This window comes from Lithobates pipiens, unplaced genomic scaffold, assembly GCF_037356315.1.
Source record: "Lithobates pipiens isolate NorthernLeopardFrog02 unplaced genomic scaffold, aLitPip1_a1.2 Scaffold_22, whole genome shotgun sequence".
NCBI lineage: Eukaryota > Metazoa > Chordata > Amphibia > Anura > Ranidae > Lithobates > Lithobates pipiens.
Window position 1 is genome coordinate 193,132,046 of NW_027507784.1, and position 18,319 is coordinate 193,150,364.

The window sequence follows — 18,319 nt, forward strand, 5'->3', positions numbered from 1 at the left end:
ATATGTGATTTGTATTAATGGATCATTGTCATTGCTGTATGTTTATCCTTTGAACAAAATACATTGGTTTCCTTAGTGTATTCATGATTACTCTCATGTAACCAACTTCCAATAAATTCAAATTTTTTACACCTGCCTGCTTCATTTAAAGTCCCAACCCCCAGTCCTCCTGGTTGTTTCAAGTTAGAATATGGTTAACCTCTCTCTGAGCTGAGGACTATTGGTGTCCCCTTGGTGATTGATATAGGCCACAGACGTGGCATTGTCAGATTGGATCCTGACAGGACAATTCTTTAACCTGGAAGTCCAGGTTTTCAGAGCCAGACGCACTGCCCAAATGTCTACGATGATGGGCAAGACCATTTCGGTCCTTGATCACTATCCCTGGACAGTCGTCTTCTCTAGTAATGCTCCACAGCCTGAAAGGCTAGCATCTGTCGTTACTACTTTCCAGATAATTAGTCTGAAGGATTCCCCTTTCAGCAGATTATGGATTAGTAACCACCAACTGAGGCTTTGGGACACTCTTGGGGACAGCCGCATTGCCAAGTTCAAAGCTTGGATCGTTTTGTTCCAGGCAGACAGGATACTGTTTTGTAACAGTCGCGAATGAACTGTGCATAAGGAAATGCTTCGAATGAAGCCATCATCTTTCTTAATCTCATACAAAGACAAACTGAGGAATCTTTTTGACCTGCCAATCTGCAAGAGCTCTTGTATGGTGCTGATCTTTGCCAGAGACAAGAACACCCTTTTCTGGGCTGCGCCTATGATCAGGCCCAAATACTCCAGCTTTCTTAGCCCTTTTAAGGAAGATTTCTCTAGGTTGAGAATCCAACCCAGACTTTCCAGGTAACTGGTTGTAATGTGTACACTTTGCTCCAAGCGAGCTATTGACTGGTCTATTAACAAAAGATTGTCTAGGTACACCAAGACTGTTATGTCCTGTGCCCTTACCATGGCCAGGGGTGGGGCCATACCTTTGTGAACACCTGGGGAGCTGTATCTAGCCCGAAGGGCAAGGCTACAAACTGAGCAGCTATGCTTCGCTGATGTCGATGGATGCCAGAAGTTCTTCCTTGTAGGATGGAAACTACTGGCTTGACTCCATGTGAAAGGAGTGGATCTTCAGGAACTGATTTTGATTCCTTAGGTCTAGAATGGGTCTGACATCCCCATTTGGTTTTGGTACCGAAAACCGGTTTGAATAAAACCCCAAACCTCGCTCTTTGGTGGGGATTTGTATGATCACCCCCTGAGCCAATAATCGGTCTAATGCTTGAAACAGATTGCCTTTTCCCTGGGTCTTTGGGAACGTTTCATCTCAGAAAATGAGACCGTGGAAACTGCCGAAATTCTGGTTTGTATTCTAGAGACACCGTGGAGAGAACCCATCTGTCCTGAATTTCCCTTTATCAGACTTCTGAGTATTTCAGAAGTCTTCCACCCACTCTGGTGAGGGGGGATGCCTCTTCATGATGAGGCTTTAGTATTCTGCTTTGCAGATTTGTGGCCCCAGGTCTTCTTTTGTGCCTGGGTCTGACCCTGAGGTTTTCCTCTAGAGTCTGACAACGGAGGCCATCGCCACTGCCTAAAGGCGGATGGCCCTGGAGCAGGAGAATGTCTGTTTAAATGAAGGATGTTTATACCTTTTAATTGGCAAAAAGAGTACTCTTTCCACTAGAAATCGTCTGGATGTATCTATCCAAATCTTCTCTAACTAGTCGCTCCCCATGAAAAGGAAAACAAAATCAGAAGCTTTTTGAAAGGTGCTTCAAGTGACCAATCTGTTCTACATCCTAAGCATGCCTATTGCTGCAACTGCAGGCTGAGGAACAGTCCCTGCTAAGGAAAAAAGAGGATTTTAACAGGAATGCCAACGTCTTATCTGTTGGATCCTTAAGCATTTGTGCATTGTCTACTGGACAAGTTAGACTTTTATTCACACTGGAAATCACAGCATCAATTGCTGGAACCTTACATCTTTTGGTGAACTTTTCCTCCATGGCTCCATGGGATAGAGAACTAAGAAACTCTTTGGAGGGAGGAAATGCTTATCTGGATGATCCTATTCAGCATAAAATAGGATTTTTTGTACTCACCGTAAAATCCTTTTCTCTAATTCACTGACCAACACAGCTCCTCTCTAACAAATGGGTTGTTATCCTTATCACTAAGAGAATACCAGGCATAGTTGCAATACAACACTCAGAACTCTTTTTCCGCCCAGAGTGGTGGTCCCTTGGTTAACAACCCTCCCATCTGCAGACAGACCTCAGTACATCAACAAGCAGTATAACGTAAAGATAAAAAGGAGGGGCGGGTGCTGTCTCGGTCGGTGAATTACAAAAAAAAGGATTTTAAAGGCGAGTTAAAAAAATAAATAAAAAAAAATAAAAAATAAATCCCATTTTCTCTTATATTCACCGATTGTCACAGCTCCTCTCTAACAAATGGGACGTCCCCAAGCAGTGCCAAACGACGGGTGGGAAAACAGCACAAAACTTCATCCACCATGGCAAGTGGGAACTAGTGAAACTTTACCCACAAAAAACAGTGCATGGAAGAACCACCACAAACCCCCACCCCCCCCCCCCCCCCAAAAAAATAAAAAAAAATAAACACAGGGCATCCTCAACAGGAGTGATCACCCAAGACCGCACCAAACTGCGGAAGTAATGCAACAGTGCATTAACATAACAGTACTGTGTTTTTATCCAAAAAACAGGAAAAACAGAAAATATATATTGCATATTCAATTGCAACTACACGTCCGCCTGCAAAACTTTGCAGCCAAAACAGGCATCAGCCGATGCACGAACTTGTAGAACTTGGTAAACGTGTGGACAGACGACCAGATTCCGACACCAAGCGGCAGACGCTTGATGTCGGAAGGCCCAAGACATTCCGATTGCCCTTGTGGATTGGGCCGTTACCAGAAAGGGGGGCACCTGCCCCTTCAAGACATAGGCTTGTACTACAATCTGTCTGATACAATGTCCTCATTGATATGAAAAGCCGAGACCACTTTTGGTAGAAAAGACTGTTGCGGACGCAACACCACCTTATCCTTGTGGATAACCAGATAGGGCGACAGGCTTGCTTGCTTTTACCCCCCCCCCTTGTGCCCGCACATCGCCTCCACCCTGGCAACAAGCGTTTCAAGGACCGCCGACAAAGCGTCCAAAACCATGCTGGTTTTACAAGAGGCTACAAGAAAATTGCCGCTGGGTGTCCTGTATGGGGGGGGGGGGGGGGGGGAATGGCCGTCGACCATGCTTCTCACAGAGGCCAACAGAAAATGGCCAACGATCATGCTGTACACAAAGAATACACAGACAATGGCGGCGGTCAGCGCTATGGCGGCAGCACATGCAGAGCCCACAGACACCCACAGAGAGACAGATGACAGCACAGGGACACCGCAAGTGCAGCCCCCAATCAAGGATCAGAGCCCCCCCCCCCCGGAGGACCCCTGGCCAAGGTACAAACACTGCACTACGGCCCAGTCATGTAGCATTGGGAGAGAAGAAAGGGAGAAGAGAGACCGCCTAATTGACCTCCCAGGGAATGCCCAGCTGCTCTTTCCTGCCAAGACAGGGAGAGCTGTACTTCCCACCTGCATTAGCTGGAGGCATCCTATCACAGACCCACACCCGGGCAGTACCGGGTGGCTGCGGGCCACGGCACACTGACAAAGACATCCGTAGTCTGGTCATGTGTGCCCCAGAGCATTGCGCTCACCAGCTGCCCCTGGAGCCTGAGGGGCATGTTGTGGCTGACCCAGCGCGTAGTTGGGGCCTGCACATGCTCGATGGCAAGGCTGACAAGGATCTATAGTATCCAGCTTGTCACCCAGCCGGCTGTTGATAGAAGATCACAAGATCTTAAAAATCTTGCGCAAAAGGCAAAAATCCAGAAAAAATCCCCAGGACTGATGGTCCAGCAGGGAGCCTAGGGCCTTCTCCTTAACTAGGCAGAAAAAAAAAAACTGAGATGCAGGAAGCAGGCTGAGGGGTTATTGCCAGAGGGACCACCCCCTGGGCGGAACTGTACAGTTCTGTTTTTCACATGTATTACATGTTCTGCCTAGTCCTCTCCTGAAGATCGTGTAATAACCCTACAGTCAAGATTAATGGAGCTGTGTCAGTCAATGAACGAAATAGAAAACAATGGCAGCATAGATTAATCTGATGCTTAACAACAATGTCTTTTCCTGTACTGAAAATGCCTGTGTACACCCCTCAAGTGCTCCAGCCCTCCTGTGTCAGCCTTGCTTCAGCTGCTCTGGTAGACACCTTTAGTTCTCAAAGCGTCAGCTTTTAAGCCCTCAGGTGTAAACCTGATTGTCTGTGCGCCGTGGGCTTCACAAGGACACCAGAGTCTGCACAGGGCGCCTGAATGCTTTAGCCACGCCCCTTCACCGTCCCTCCCTCCTCCTTTCAAATGTAAAAATCTCAGCGCGCAGACCAGGAGGAGAGGAGAGGAGGCTGCAGCCACCATGCGGTCTTCCTTTGAGAAGGGCTTCTTTTACATAGGCAAGTAAAATGTTTAGCCAAGTAAGACGGCATGGGCGGCGGGGGGGGGGGGGGGGGGGGGGTGTACTTTAGCAGTTTGTCGCCCTTTAGTGCTCGTCACACTAGCATTTCATAATACTGTTTACAAATGTAATGTGCAAAAGTACATGTACCCCCCCTAGCCACTCACTCACTTTCCCCAATTGAGAGAGCGGGAGAGAGGAGAATCCCCTCCAGCTGCTAGGATACACGCTGTGAGTTAGCACAGATTGACAGGGTATATGCATTCTTACTCCCTCTAGGGGAGCTTTAAGGCATTACAATATTACATATTGAAAGAAAAGTCATAGGTGGACTTTGCCGTTCCCAAGCTTTTCTTGTACCCTTTCCTAGCTGCAGGATACTGCTGAAAACAGACAAATCCAGACTTCGCCCTTCATGGCAGGCAGCATAGTTAAACCTTCAAAGACCGGGTCCCTTTTAATAGGGGTTCCACTCCTTTGGACCTGTATAGGACCCCTCAGGACAACTAAGTAATGTAGCAAGACCAAAAAGAATCCTGGTTCCTAGGCTCCAGCCCTAAAAGAAGGGTACCATCCTGTGGCCACAGTGGCGTGGATGGCTCTGGTAGTGGAGTTTTTTTTTAAATCCAGCATGGATCCCTCCTGGAGCTCCTCAGAGCACATCTTCACTCATGACCAACACCTTGGACACTGGCGAAAAATAGGATTTTTATAACAGATTACCTGTAAAAATCAGTTTCTTTGAGTACATCGAGCCACAGTATTTACTGATGGGTTATATAAGCGCCACTAGGGGATGGACACTGGCACACCCTAGACAGGAAGTTTAGCCCCCTATACAACGCTTCCCCTTACTGGGAGTACCTCAGAGTTTTGTAGCAAAGCAATATATGTGTATTAGAAGAAAGGATGGACCTCTGTGTCCTGTGATGTACTCGAAGAAAAGGATTTTACAGGTAAGCTGTTGTAAAAATCCTATTTTCTTTTTCTTACATCACGGTACACAGAGCCACAGTATTTACTGATGTGATGTCCCAGAGCAATGCTATCGGAGGGAAGGGAGACAACAAAAAGTAGGGTGCAATCAGACCTGAGGACCTTGTACCGCTGCCTGCAGCACACTGCACCCAAAGGAGAAATCCTCATGTCTTTTCACATCCACCTGATAGAATCTAGTGAATGTATGGACTGAAGACCAAGTTGCGGCCTTGCAGATTTGAGCCATGGAGGCCTGGTGATGCACTGCCCATGAAGCATTAACAGCCCTGGTGGAGTGCGCTTTGATTTGTAAAGGTGGAACTTTCCTCTTCAAACCATAAGCTTGAACAATTACCTCTCAAATCCATTTAGCAATGCTAAATTCCAACGCTGCCTGTCCTTTTTTTAGGACCTTCAGGCAATACAAACAAAACATCAGTTTTGCAAATCTAAGCAAATAGGGTTTCACCGCTCTCACTACATCCAGAGAATGTAGTTACTTTTCTGGAAAAAAATTAAGGCAGAACAATATCCTGGTTTATATGAAAACTTGAAACCACCTTCGGTAGAAAGCTAGGATGAGGAGGCAACATTACTCTAGCCTGGTGCATGATTAAATATTGCTCTTTACAAGAAAGAAGCCAATTCTGATACCCTTCTTGCAGAAGAAATGGCTACCAGATAAGTTAGCTTCCTTGTCAAAAGGAGGAAACCACACATTCGTCTAAGGCTCGCCAGTTCCTAAATGTCTTGTAGGACAATTTCATGGTTCAGATGGCAGACGCAACAACTAGAAACAGTTACTGGATCTACCGATTACCAACAATACAGACTTGATCACGGATGTGGAAATAGAGGGAAATTTAGGAAACAGCGAACACAGGTCAATTGGCTTCAGGAAAAAGCACACAAATAGGAAACCTAAGGAGAATACAAAGACACTGAATTTCAAAAGAGCCAACTTCCCTAAACGATAAATTTGGATAAAATCTTAGGAACAAAGAACAGAGGAGAGATGGGTTTGCTTTAACCACTTGCTTACTGGGCACTTAAACCCCCCTCCTGCCCAGACCAATTTTCAGCTTTCAGCGCTGATGCACTTTGAATGACAATTGCGCGGTCATACAACACTGTACCCAAATGAAATTTTTATCATTTTTTCCCACAAATAGAGCTTTCTTTTGGTGGTATTTAATTACAGCTGGGAGTTTTATTTTTTGCTAAACAAACAAAAAAAAAATCATGTTTAATAGTTTGTTATAAAATTTTGCAAACAGGTAATTTTTCTCCTTCATTGAAGTGCGCAGATGAGGCGCACCGATAGGCTGCACTGGTGGGCACTGTTAGGCATAGTTAAGGCGGCACTAATAGGCACAGATAAGGCAGTACTGATAGGTGGCACTGATGGGCACGGATATGTGGCAAAGGGGTGCAGCACCATTGTTGAGGCAGATTGTGGGTGGCACTGCTGGGTGGCACTGTGGGCACTGCTGGGTGGCACTTATTTATTCCTGGGGGGGGGGGGGGGGAGGTGGGCACTAGTAAGCTGGCCGTGATCGTAAGTAACCAAAACTGCAGTGTTTATCATGACACATCACAGGAAGCACCTCCATGGTTAACAGAGGACAGAATTAAAATTAGACTTGGGAAACTTAACATTATTAAATCACCGGGACCAGATGGCTTGCACCCGAGGGTACTTAGGGAACTCAGTTAAGTAACTTGCCAGACCATTGTTCCTCATTTTTACTGACAGTCTGACTGGAATGGTACCAGCTGATTGAAGAAAAGTCAATGTAGCACCAATATTTATAAAGGGCCCAAAATACACGCCTGGAAATTACAACCAGTTAGACTAACATCAATCGTATGCAAGATCTTGGAGGGGATAAGGGACTATATACAAGATTTTAGTAATGAGAACAATCGGTATCATTAGCAATAATCAGCATGGATTCATGAATCGTTCTTGCCAAACCAATCTATAAATATTCTACGAGGAGGTGGGTTGCCATCTAGATTAAAGAAAGGCCTGTGTAGATGTGGTGTATCTGGATTTTGCAAAAGCATTTGACACAGTTCCCCTTAAAATGTTTAATGTACGAAATAAGGCCCGTTGGCATGGACCATAGGGCGAGTACATGGATTGAAAACTGGCTATAAGGGCGCGTTAAGAGGGTGGTGATAAATGGGGAGTACTCATTGGTCAGGGGTGGGTAGTAGGGTCCCTCAGGGCTCTGTGCTGGGACCAATCCTATTTATTTTGTTCATAAACGACCTGGAGGATGGGGTAAACTGTTCATTCTCTGCATTTGCAGAAGATACTAAGGTAAGTAGGGCAATAACTTCTCTGCAGAATGTGGAAACCTTGCAAAAAGATCTGAACAAATTAATGGGGTGGGCAACTACATAACAAATGAGGTTTAACTGCTTCTGGACCAGCCGCAGCAGTTTTACTGCGGCAGGTTGTCTCCCCTGCGCGAAACCAACTATATACATTGGCTCACGGGGTTCGGATAGCAGGTGCGCGCCCCACCGCACAGCAGGGGTGCCGATGCTCAAGGCCGTCTGTCGCGATGACCGCCGGCCACGAGCGATTGTGAGCTGGAGACACAGAACAGGGACGTGTGTGTGTGTGTGTGTGTATGTATTATATATATATATATATATATATATATATATATATATACACACACACACACATACATACACATATACATATATATATATATATATATATATATATATATATATATAAACACCCACTTCCCTGTTCTGACAGGGGTGACAGATCGTCCCCTAGTGTTAACCCCTTCACTGCTAGTCACATTTTCACAGTATTTGCATCGATTGCTGTAGTAATGCCAATGGTTCCAAAAATGTGTCAAAATCGTCTGATATGTCCACCATAATGTCATAGTCACATTAAAAGTTACAGATTGCCACCATTACTGGTGTTTAAAAAAAAAAAAAAAAAAAGGTATAAATCTATCCCCTATTTTGTAGATGCTATAACTTTTGCGCAAACCAATCAAAATATGCTTACTGCAATTTTTCTTTTTTACCAAAAATAGGTAGAGTACATATCGGCCTAAACTTAGGAACATTTAAAAAAAAAATTTTTTTTTTTTAATTGGGATATTTCTTATAGCAAAAGTAAAAAAAAAAAAAAAAAAAAAATTCCCAAACTTGTCACTCGTTTATAGCGCAAGAAATACAACCACAGGAGGTGATCAAAATGCCACCAAAAGAAAGCGATATTTGTGGGAAAAATGTGGGTACAGTTGCATGACCGCGCAATTGTCATTCAAAATGCGACAGCGCTGAAAATTGGCCTGGGCAGGAAGGGGGTGAAAATGCCCTGTATTGAAATGGTTACTGGCAAATGTAACTCGAGCTTTACAGTACAGAGCGGTGAACACCAGGCCCAACGTCCTTTAGTTAGGGTCATATGGTTGCATGAAAGAGCTAGAAGCAGATGCTGAGACCAGTGTTAGAGCTGGTTCTTGCTTCATGCAAGGGACTCATCGTGAGTGCTGTGCGGGCATTCAGCAGTGTAGATTTTGCAAAGATTTCCCTTTGCATGGTCTGTCATAGCTACAAATTGAGGATTTTTCCTTGTGAGGCACTCACAGAATAAAGGTGTGGAGTATAGTGTAAGCATGTCTGTAAGAGTATGTGGTTACCCAGGTGAGGACCATTCCTGTAACCGATGCTCATGGCAAAAAGGTGGGAGGAAGCACCTAAGAACCTTATAAGAGTGGTTGGATTTTAGCGCCAAGTTTGAAAAGTTTACACTGCAAGGTGAATGAAACCCAAATATAGCCTGATTTTTACAATTATAGTCAAATATACAGGGTAATCCTGTCTTGCCTGTCCACGGCGCTGAACTCCAGGATTTGCCCATCAAGCTGGATACATCTCCGAAGGGGTTTTTATTAGGGTTCCATAGCGATGGACCACTCCTAGACTTTTGTAGCATCCTATGGCTAAGTCAACATGTGCCAAGGTGAGTGCCGATGCAAGAACCAGTGCCCGAAACATTACAGACCATTCCCAAAGCATAGGGTCCAGGTATGGCGCCTAAGGTTTTACCAAGGTTGCACCGATCAGAACACACTGTTAATTTAGCATTAGAAGACAGTGAGAGCCTAAAGGCCCCTTTTAAACTGGGGCGGTATAGGCATCGGCAGTAAAGCGGCGCAGTTTTTAGCCCCGCTTTACCGTCTTTTTAGTGTCGGTATTCGGCCACTAGAGGGCAGTTTTAACCCCTGCTAGTGGCCGAAAAAGGGGTTAAAACCGCCCGCAAAGCACCAATGCAGCAGCACTTTGCCAGCGGTATAGACATGCTGCCCCATTGATTTCAGTGGGTAGGAGCGGTTTAGGACCAGTGAATACACCGCTCCTTCACCGTGCCAAAGATGCTGCTAGCAGGACTTTTTCACCGTCCTGCTAGCGCACCGCTCCAGTGTGAAAGCCCTCCGGCTTTCACACTGGAGTGAAAGAGGCCGGTTTCTTTCAAGCGCTATACAGGCACCATTTTTAGCGATATAGCACCTGAAAAACTCAGTGTGAAAGGGGCCTAAATGATAAATCAGAAGATAAAATGATAAAAGAAAAATAATGAACTAGTTACACTAAGGTTGATTTTCTCCACCAAGGCAAAAAAAGTTTATCACCTTTTGCCACTTGCACACAACGGAGTGGGGTTGGGTTATTGGGGAGGAGCCCAGGGGGATCCCTTCAAAAGCTTTGCCAGTGTCCAATCACCTGAAGGTACATGCCTACTACCCATGGTAAATGAATGCTCTGCCTGTGTTCTGTACTGTACAAGATAATTACATATTTTGCTTTTTCAGTAAAGACTCCAACAGGATGAATGTATATGTAAGATTTACACTGCCTTCAGCTGTAATGATATATGCAAAGTACAAAGAAAAAAAAAAAAAAAAAGGTAATGGGTTATTATTTGCAAGGATGCATACTATATTCCTTGTATATATGAACGTGATCATGTGTTTTATGAACACAGGTTTACCTTTAAAGGTGGTGTCAATTCTCAATAAATTTTAGGATAGAAAAATGCACTCACCCAGAACAAGCATTTACCTTGTCAGAAATCCAATATCTGCTATGCACATGCTTGCTCAAGGTCAGTGGCTCACTGGGGAGTAAAGCTAGAATAAGGATGACAGCCCTCTGGAGATTAGATCTTAGAAAATACACCACCCCCAACACCCAGCAATATCATCTACAACATTAACAAATTCTTTACGATTTGACAGTTGCTATAAATAGCCTTTTATTTATTATAAAACACAAATATTACGGAGCATACAATTAAAAGTCAGCTATGCGTTTAAGTATTAAGTATAACAGTCTCACATTTAGCCATCAACACGTTTTGCTTTGCAATACCATCCAGCCCACTAGTTAGAAGAAAAGTAAAACCAAAATGTGAAAAAAATCCTACCTGTCATTGTATACTGGTAAGGAGAAGCCAATGACGGAGCAAAAGCTAAAGAAAACAAAAAGAACATAACTTGAATATTTTAAACATCTTAAGTTTTGCAGATACTTTTCAATAGAACACAACTGTTTTATCAACTTTTAGAAAATACAAGATAATTTTAATAGTAAATAAATATTACTGGAATGTACTGTATGCATCATTTCCACGTGACGCTACACACCAATGGAGGCAAAACAAAAAATAGGATTTTTTTTTATAACAGCTTACCTGTAAAATCATTAAAATCATTTTCTTGGAGTACATCATAGGACAGAGCGCCTTAGGTATTTACTTAGTGGGTTATAGCTACCTTCAGGTGTTGACACTGGCACACAAAATACAGGAAGTCCCCTATATAACCCTGCCTCCTTCCAGGAGTACCTCAATTTTTTTAGCCAAGCAATAAGCAATATACTTAAACCCCATAAAAAGAAGAGGAGTGGGACCTCTGATGTACTCCAAGAAAATAATTTTACAGTTAAGCTGTTATAAAAATCCTATTTTCTTTATTGTACATCATAGGACACAGAGCCTTAAGTATTTACTTAGTGGGATGTCTCATAGCAATGGGGAGGGAGACAACCCGTAGTGCACCCCCAGACCTCGAAGACTTATACTGCTGCCTGCAGCACACTGCGCCCGAAGACGATATCCTCATTCCTTTTTACATCCACTTGGTAAAATATTGTGAATGTATGGACCAAAGACCAAGTTGCGGCCTTGTAGATCTGAGCAAAGGAGGCCTGGTGACGCACTGTCCAATAAGCACTAGCCATTCTGGTAGAGTGCGCCTTAACTGGAATAGGGGGAATCTTATCCCTTAAATCATAAGTTTGAATTATAACTTGCCGAATCCATTTAGCAACAGTGGATTTCGACGCTGCCTGTCCTTTTTTAGGGCCCTCTGGAAAAATAAATAAGACATCAGTCTTACGAATATGAGCAGCTTTCTTTAAATACATTTTCACTTCTCTCTACATCAAGACAATGTAGTGACTTTTCTCCCCTGGAACATGGTTTTGGGAAAAACAATGGCAGGACAATATCTTCATTCAGATGAAAGCCTGCAACCACTTTTGGGAAAAAGCCTTGATGAGGGCATAACACCACTCTGTCCTCATGAATAAAATATGGCTTGTGACGGAACCCATCCCCCACGCTCCGCTTGAGTGTTTCCATCAGTATACCGCTTCCTAAGTCCTGGAACAACGCCAATGGATCTGGCTATAGGAACCCCCAAGAACTAGACAACACCAGTCTTGGACTACATTACAAATAGTCCTTTGAGATCTTACCCAAATATATACAGCAGGATGACTAAAACCAAACCTAATTAGCATGAGCTAATTATCTAATCATCACTGGACTCCTTCATTCAATTGTAGGGTTAATGCGCACAAACAAAACAATAGGTGAAATACTCTTTAGAATCTGTGTCAAGCCAGACTAGACTCATTTACATTTTACAAGACAACAGATAGATGCTGACTGATCAACTCCAGCCACCTAAGTCACAACAGTGTGACTTCACAGTGATTCAGTCTATTGCCAACATGGCATATACATATCCAGAGTCTGTGTGTCTTTGGGGGGGGGGGGGGGGGGGGTGACATGGACCTGAATCCAAGTAACACCACCTCAGGCATACAGCTCACAAAGAGCACTGTTCCCCCAAATGCCAGGGCCCATAATCTGTGGGCAAGAGGCTCGCATTCAGTCCCCTCAAAAAGCCTGTGTCCCGGCTACACATGTCACATTTCTCCCCTTTCGGCAGCAGATGACCCCAGACAGGTTGACTCTGAAGATAGTCTGGGGTTCCAGTCCTCTAATGCTGGTATCCACACAGTACCCCAAACAAATTGTTCCAAACAGAGTATTCCTCACCCAGCCAACCTCTGCCTCTGAGAACATATCCGCTGCTGGTGAGAGGCCTGGACTGGCCCTCTCTGGAGTCTTTTCAGCAGCTGAAGAGAAGACAGGGTGACTGGGCTCACTCCAAGCTGTTGGGGATCTGGGCCAACGGCCAAGCATCCCTGGGGTATACCAGTGGAGAATGAAGTTCCATCCACGGATATCAGCTCAAGCTGCAGTTGTGTGTAGGGGCCAGTAGCATTCTGTCCTGTTAGCACTTCAGCTGAGGACCCCACATCATCCACTCCAGCTGACTTTTGGGGAGTGAGACCGACTGCCCCGGCTCCCTGGAACTCTGCAGCCGTTACCAGTGCTGGGCAGAGTTCAGTAGCACTCTGCCCAGTTGCCAGCACTTCAGCTGGGTTGGTGTCATTCTGGGGCAGTCTCCTGTTGGAACGCCCTTTCACTGGTATTGTCTCCCAGGTGCATGAACCCTTGTTGGGGAGGGAAAATGTCTGCTTCTCCTCCCTGCATCTCTGAAATCCACTGGGAGAGAGGGACCATCATCATCTCACCTTGGGCCTCTGAAACTGCCACAGATATGGAGCAGGGGTCTGCAGTACTCTGTCCTGCTACAAGTACTTGAGCAGGTGATGCATAATCGAAGACATCCTCTGATGAACAGTCCATTAAGTCCATGCATTCTGTAATCTGTGGCTGGAGAGATGAGCCGACTGGCCCAGCTCTCTGGAACTCCACAGTTGATGCCGGTGCTGGGCAGAGTTTGATAGCACTCTGCCCTGTTGCCAGCACTTCTGCTGGGGACTCCACATCCTCCGCTCCGGTTAACCATTGGGGCAGGAAGCTGTATTCCTCCACTCCCAAACTGAAGCTGCCATTGGGGAGGTGAGCTGGCTACTTACCTTTCCATTCCCTCATCTGGCTGCTGGGATGGCATGTCTATGGTACTGTCTCCCAGGTGCAAAGATCTTTGCTGGGGAGGAAAGACCGCATTCTCCACCCTGGCCAATTGTTGAGGAGGGACAAATACCTCCTCTCCCTTCTCCCCCTGTATCTGCTGCTGGGAAGTGATTGCCACCTTCTCACCCTGAGCCTCCGGAACTGCCACAGGTGTGTGGGGCAGAGGTCTTGGACTCCGTCTGGTGACCAGCGCTTCAGCTGGGGAAGTTCCTTGTAATTCCACAGATCCTGCTGTTGGTGCTTGGCAGAGCACAGTGAAGTTTGGCCCTAATACCAGCTCTTCTGCTGGGGGCTCAAGAGATTGTTTTTCCTCAGCAGAAAAGTCTATCAAATCCCCTGTCTCTGCAACTGGTGTCTGGGGATAGAGTTTCACCATCTCCTGTCCGTGGAACCCATAAGATGCTATTGGTGCAGAGCAGAGGTTAACAGAGCTCTGTCCCGTTGTCTGCACTTCAGCTTTGGGGATGGCAATCTCCAGATTTTCCACTGCCGATTCTCTGGCATACTGCTGGACAGGCACATTCCTCCATCCAAGATCATCCCATGCAGAAACAGGAGCATCAAGGTCAGTCAGCACTTGCTGCATCTGCCATAAGACCTCTGCGTCCATAGCTGCGGGGGCAGGTTGGCAAAGCACACTTACTCTGCCACATTGCCGACTCTTCAGCCAGGATTTCAGAGCCGTCAACTGGTATTTCCTGATAGTCCCAGGCAAAGGGAGCCCAGCCCTGGCACTAAGCAGAGTCTAGCAGCCGTCTGTAGGCAATCTCCAACTCCCATTCCTGAATGGCCAGAAACTATATCTTCCAGTGCCCAGTGCATTTCCGAGACGTTCAGTAGCCCTTCTCTGAAATCCATGATTTCGTCCAACCGCCACTCCAAATCACTTCCAAAGTTAGAATCCCCTGTCAGCTTCAAATACAACAGTCCCAGGCCGCCGTAGCTTAAGCCTTCCGTTGGGCTGTCATCCGCTATCCAGGGACATGCTTGGGATACATGCCACCGGAGGGCTCTGCAACTCTCATCCAGCTTCATCTCTGCCTAGACAAACCTGTTTAATTCAGCTGTCTGCTGCTTGTGCAGTTTTTCTCCTAAAAACAGCATCCGCAATCCATACTGCAACCAGTACCTTTCCTGATTGGAGGGGAGAACTTTTCCCTGGTGATGCTGCTCACGGGCTAGCGCTTCCTTCCAGAGTTCGCACCGAATAGAATCAAACCATCCCAGCAGGACCTGCTCTGATACTGGTCCTTTGTGCTGTAGCTGCCTCTCTCGCAACCTCCTTCTGAATTCCTCTTCCATGGTGGCTGGAATCTATATCTCTCCTCCTCTCCGCACCTTGGATCCAGGTGGAGGTTTGGGATGTTCCAGACTGCAGGAAGCATCCCACTGCTTGCCAAAAATGTGACGGAACCTATCCCCCACACTCCGCTTGAGTGTTTCTGTCAGTATACTGCTTCCTAAGTCCTGGAACACAACGCCAATGGATCTGGCTATAGGAACGCCCCACGAACTAGACAACACCAGTCTTGGACTACATCACAAATAGCCCTTTATTTGAGATCTTACCCAAATATATACAGCAGGATGACTAAAACCTGACCTAATTAGCATGAGCTAATTATCTAAATCAACACTGGACTCAGTCATTCAATTGCAGGGTTAATTAGCACAAACAAAACAATAGGTGAAATACTCTTGAATCTGTGTCAAGCCAGACTAGACTCATTTACATTATACAAAACAGACAGGTGGCTGGATTTGATATTAGTGGTCCTCGGGCATACAGCTCACAAAGGAGCACCGTTCCCCCAAATGCCAGGGCCCCTAATCGGTGGGCAAGAGGCTCGCATTCAGTCCCCCTCAAAAAGCCTCTGTCCCGGCTATGTCTGTCACATGGCTCTTTATAAGAAAGAGCAGCCAATTCTGAAACCCTCCTTGCTGAGGATATAGCAACCAAAAATATCAGCTTCCTAGTCAGAAGGACTAAGGGGACATGCTGTAATGGTTCGAATGGCAGTTGTGGTAACACTAACAAAACTAAATTCAAGTCCCAAGGGGTTAAAAGGTGATTTAACTGGGGGATTAATCCGCGTCAACCCTTGCATAAAACCCTGGACTAAAGAATGCATAGCAAGCGGTCTTTGAAATAAAACCGATAAGGCAGAGACTTGGCCCTTAATAGTACTTAGGGCCAACTTGAGCTCTACGTCCAATTGTAGAAAGGCAAGGATGCCATTCCTTGGATTCACACCAGGAAACGTAAGCTTTCCTTGCATTGATTAAAGTTGAGATAACAGACCTGGAAAGCCCATGCTTCTTCAGAATGTGGGTTTCAATAGCCAAGCCGTTAAATTTAACGTTCGTAAAGTAGGATGGAATATCGGCCCCTACTATAGCAGGTCTGGCAATAGTGGGAGAGGCCAACGACCCGCCACTGCCATCTTTACAATCTCTGCGTACCATGACCTTCTTTTGGCCATGCTGGTGCTACCAGAATTGCAGACTTTCTTTCCAGCTTGATGCTGCAAAGTAGTTGAGGCAGCAACTGAATCGGGGGAAAAACGTAGATCAGTGAAAACTGATCCCACGGAGTTACCAGCGCATCTGTTCCGTATGCGAGTGGATCACTTGTTCTGGACACAAAAGTTGACCAACTTCTTGTTGAATCTGGACACTAGAAGATCTATGTCTGGAGTCCCCCATCTTTGGCAAACAGCCCAAAACACTTTGGGGTGAAGAAACCATTCCCCTGGGAATAACTGCTGGCAACTTAGATAGTCAGCTTGCCAATTTTCTACTCCCGGAATGAAAACTGCCAATAGGGATGGGACATTCCTTTCTGTCCACGTTAGTATATGGTTCACCTCTCTGAGCCGAGAGACTCTTGGTGCCCCCTTGGCGATCGATATAGGCCACAGCCATGGCATTGTCGGATTGAATCCAGACTAGACAATTCTTTAACCTGAAGGTCCAGGTTTTCAGAGCCAGATACACTGCCTGAATCTCTAAGATGTTGATGGGCATAAAGTTTTGACCACTGTCCCTGGACAGTCTCCTTTAGTACCAGTTCTTACTGGTTTCAAGGAAGACTTCTCTAGGTTGATGATCCAACTGAGACTTTCCAGGTAACTGGTTGTAATGTGTACGCTTTCCCTTAAGCGAGTCACTGACTGGTCTATTAACAATAGATCGTCTAGGTACGCCAACACTTATGCCCTGTGCCCTCTACCTGGCTAGAGGTGGGGCCAGTATTTTTGTTAATACCTGTGGTGCTGTGGCTAGCCCAAAGGATAAAGGCCGCAAACTGAAACTCCGTTGTTCCACTTCGAATCGCAGAAACCTTTGGTGAGCGGAAAATATAGGGATATGCATCCCTGATGTCGATGGACGCCAGAAGTTCTCTGCCTTGTAGGATGGAGACCATTGACCTGATTGACTCCATTCAAAATTAGCAATTTTTAGGAACCGATTTAGATATTTTAGATCTAGAATGGGCCCGACATCTCCATTGGGTTTTGGTACAGTAAACAGGTTTGAATCAAAAACTAAGCCTTATTTTTCTGGGGGGGGGATCTGTACGATCACCCCTTGAGTCAATCTGTCTAATGCTTGAAACAGGGACTGTCTTTTCCCTAGATCCTTGGGAACGTTTGATCTCAGAAAGTGAGATGGTGGAAACTCCCGAAACTCTAGTTTGTATCCCAGAGTCACTGTGGAGAGAGCCCATCTGTCCTGAGTTTACCTCTGCCTGACTTCTGAGAAATTCAGAAGTCTTCCCCCCCACCTTGGTGATGGGAGGCTCCTCTTCATGAAGAGGTCTTAGTATTCTGCTTTGTAGTCTTGCGACTCCAGGTCTTCCTTTGAGCCTGCAATTTTCCTCTGGAATCTGACAGTGGAAGCCGTTGCCACTGCCTAGAGGCAGATACGCTTGGCGCAGGAGAGAAAGTCTGTTTAAATGAAGGACGTTTATACTTTGACTGGCAAAAGTACTTTTTCCACTGGAAATTGTCTGGATGTATTTATGCAAATCATCGCCCAAATAGTCGCTCCCCATGAAATGGGAAACTAGGCAGGTTTTTTGCAGGGTGCTTCGGCAGACAAACCCTTTAGCCAAAGGGTCCTATGCATGTGTACTAGCACAAGTGCAAGGCGAGACGCCTGGTGAATAGAATCCTTTATAGCATCTATGGCAAAACCTAATACTTTTGGTAAATCGGCCAGCTCACTGGCCTGTTGTGCAGTGAGCTCATTGAGGGCCTCTGTGAACTGGTCTTTTAAGGACTGACAGATTCCTATAGCTGCAATTGCAGCCTGAGCAATAGTACCTGCTAAAAATAAATAAATAAAAAAAATAAGTTTAACAGGAATTCCAACTTTTTATCTGTTGGGTCCTTTAGCATTTGTGCATTGTCCACTGGACAAGTTAAACTTTTATTCACACTGGAAATCGCAGC

At 45.5% G+C, this 18,319-nt stretch overlaps 1 protein-coding gene across 7 annotated transcripts in view; it reads right to left on the minus strand.

The window, feature by feature from the left end:
* LOC143924449 (ubiquitin carboxyl-terminal hydrolase 22-A) overlaps positions 1–18,319 on the minus strand; it is a 221,187-nt gene that overhangs the window by 115,159 nt on the left and 87,709 nt on the right. For 6 of the 7 annotated variants that reach the window (XM_077448773.1, XM_077448771.1, XM_077448767.1 and 3 more), the window contains one exon: positions 10,992–11,036. The exons of the other annotated variant lie outside the window; for it this stretch is intronic. In XM_077448773.1, coding sequence (XP_077304899.1) covers positions 10,992–11,036 — 45 coding nt within the window. The remainder of the gene's footprint in view (positions 1–10,991; positions 11,037–18,319) is intronic. 7 annotated transcript variants of the gene reach the window in all.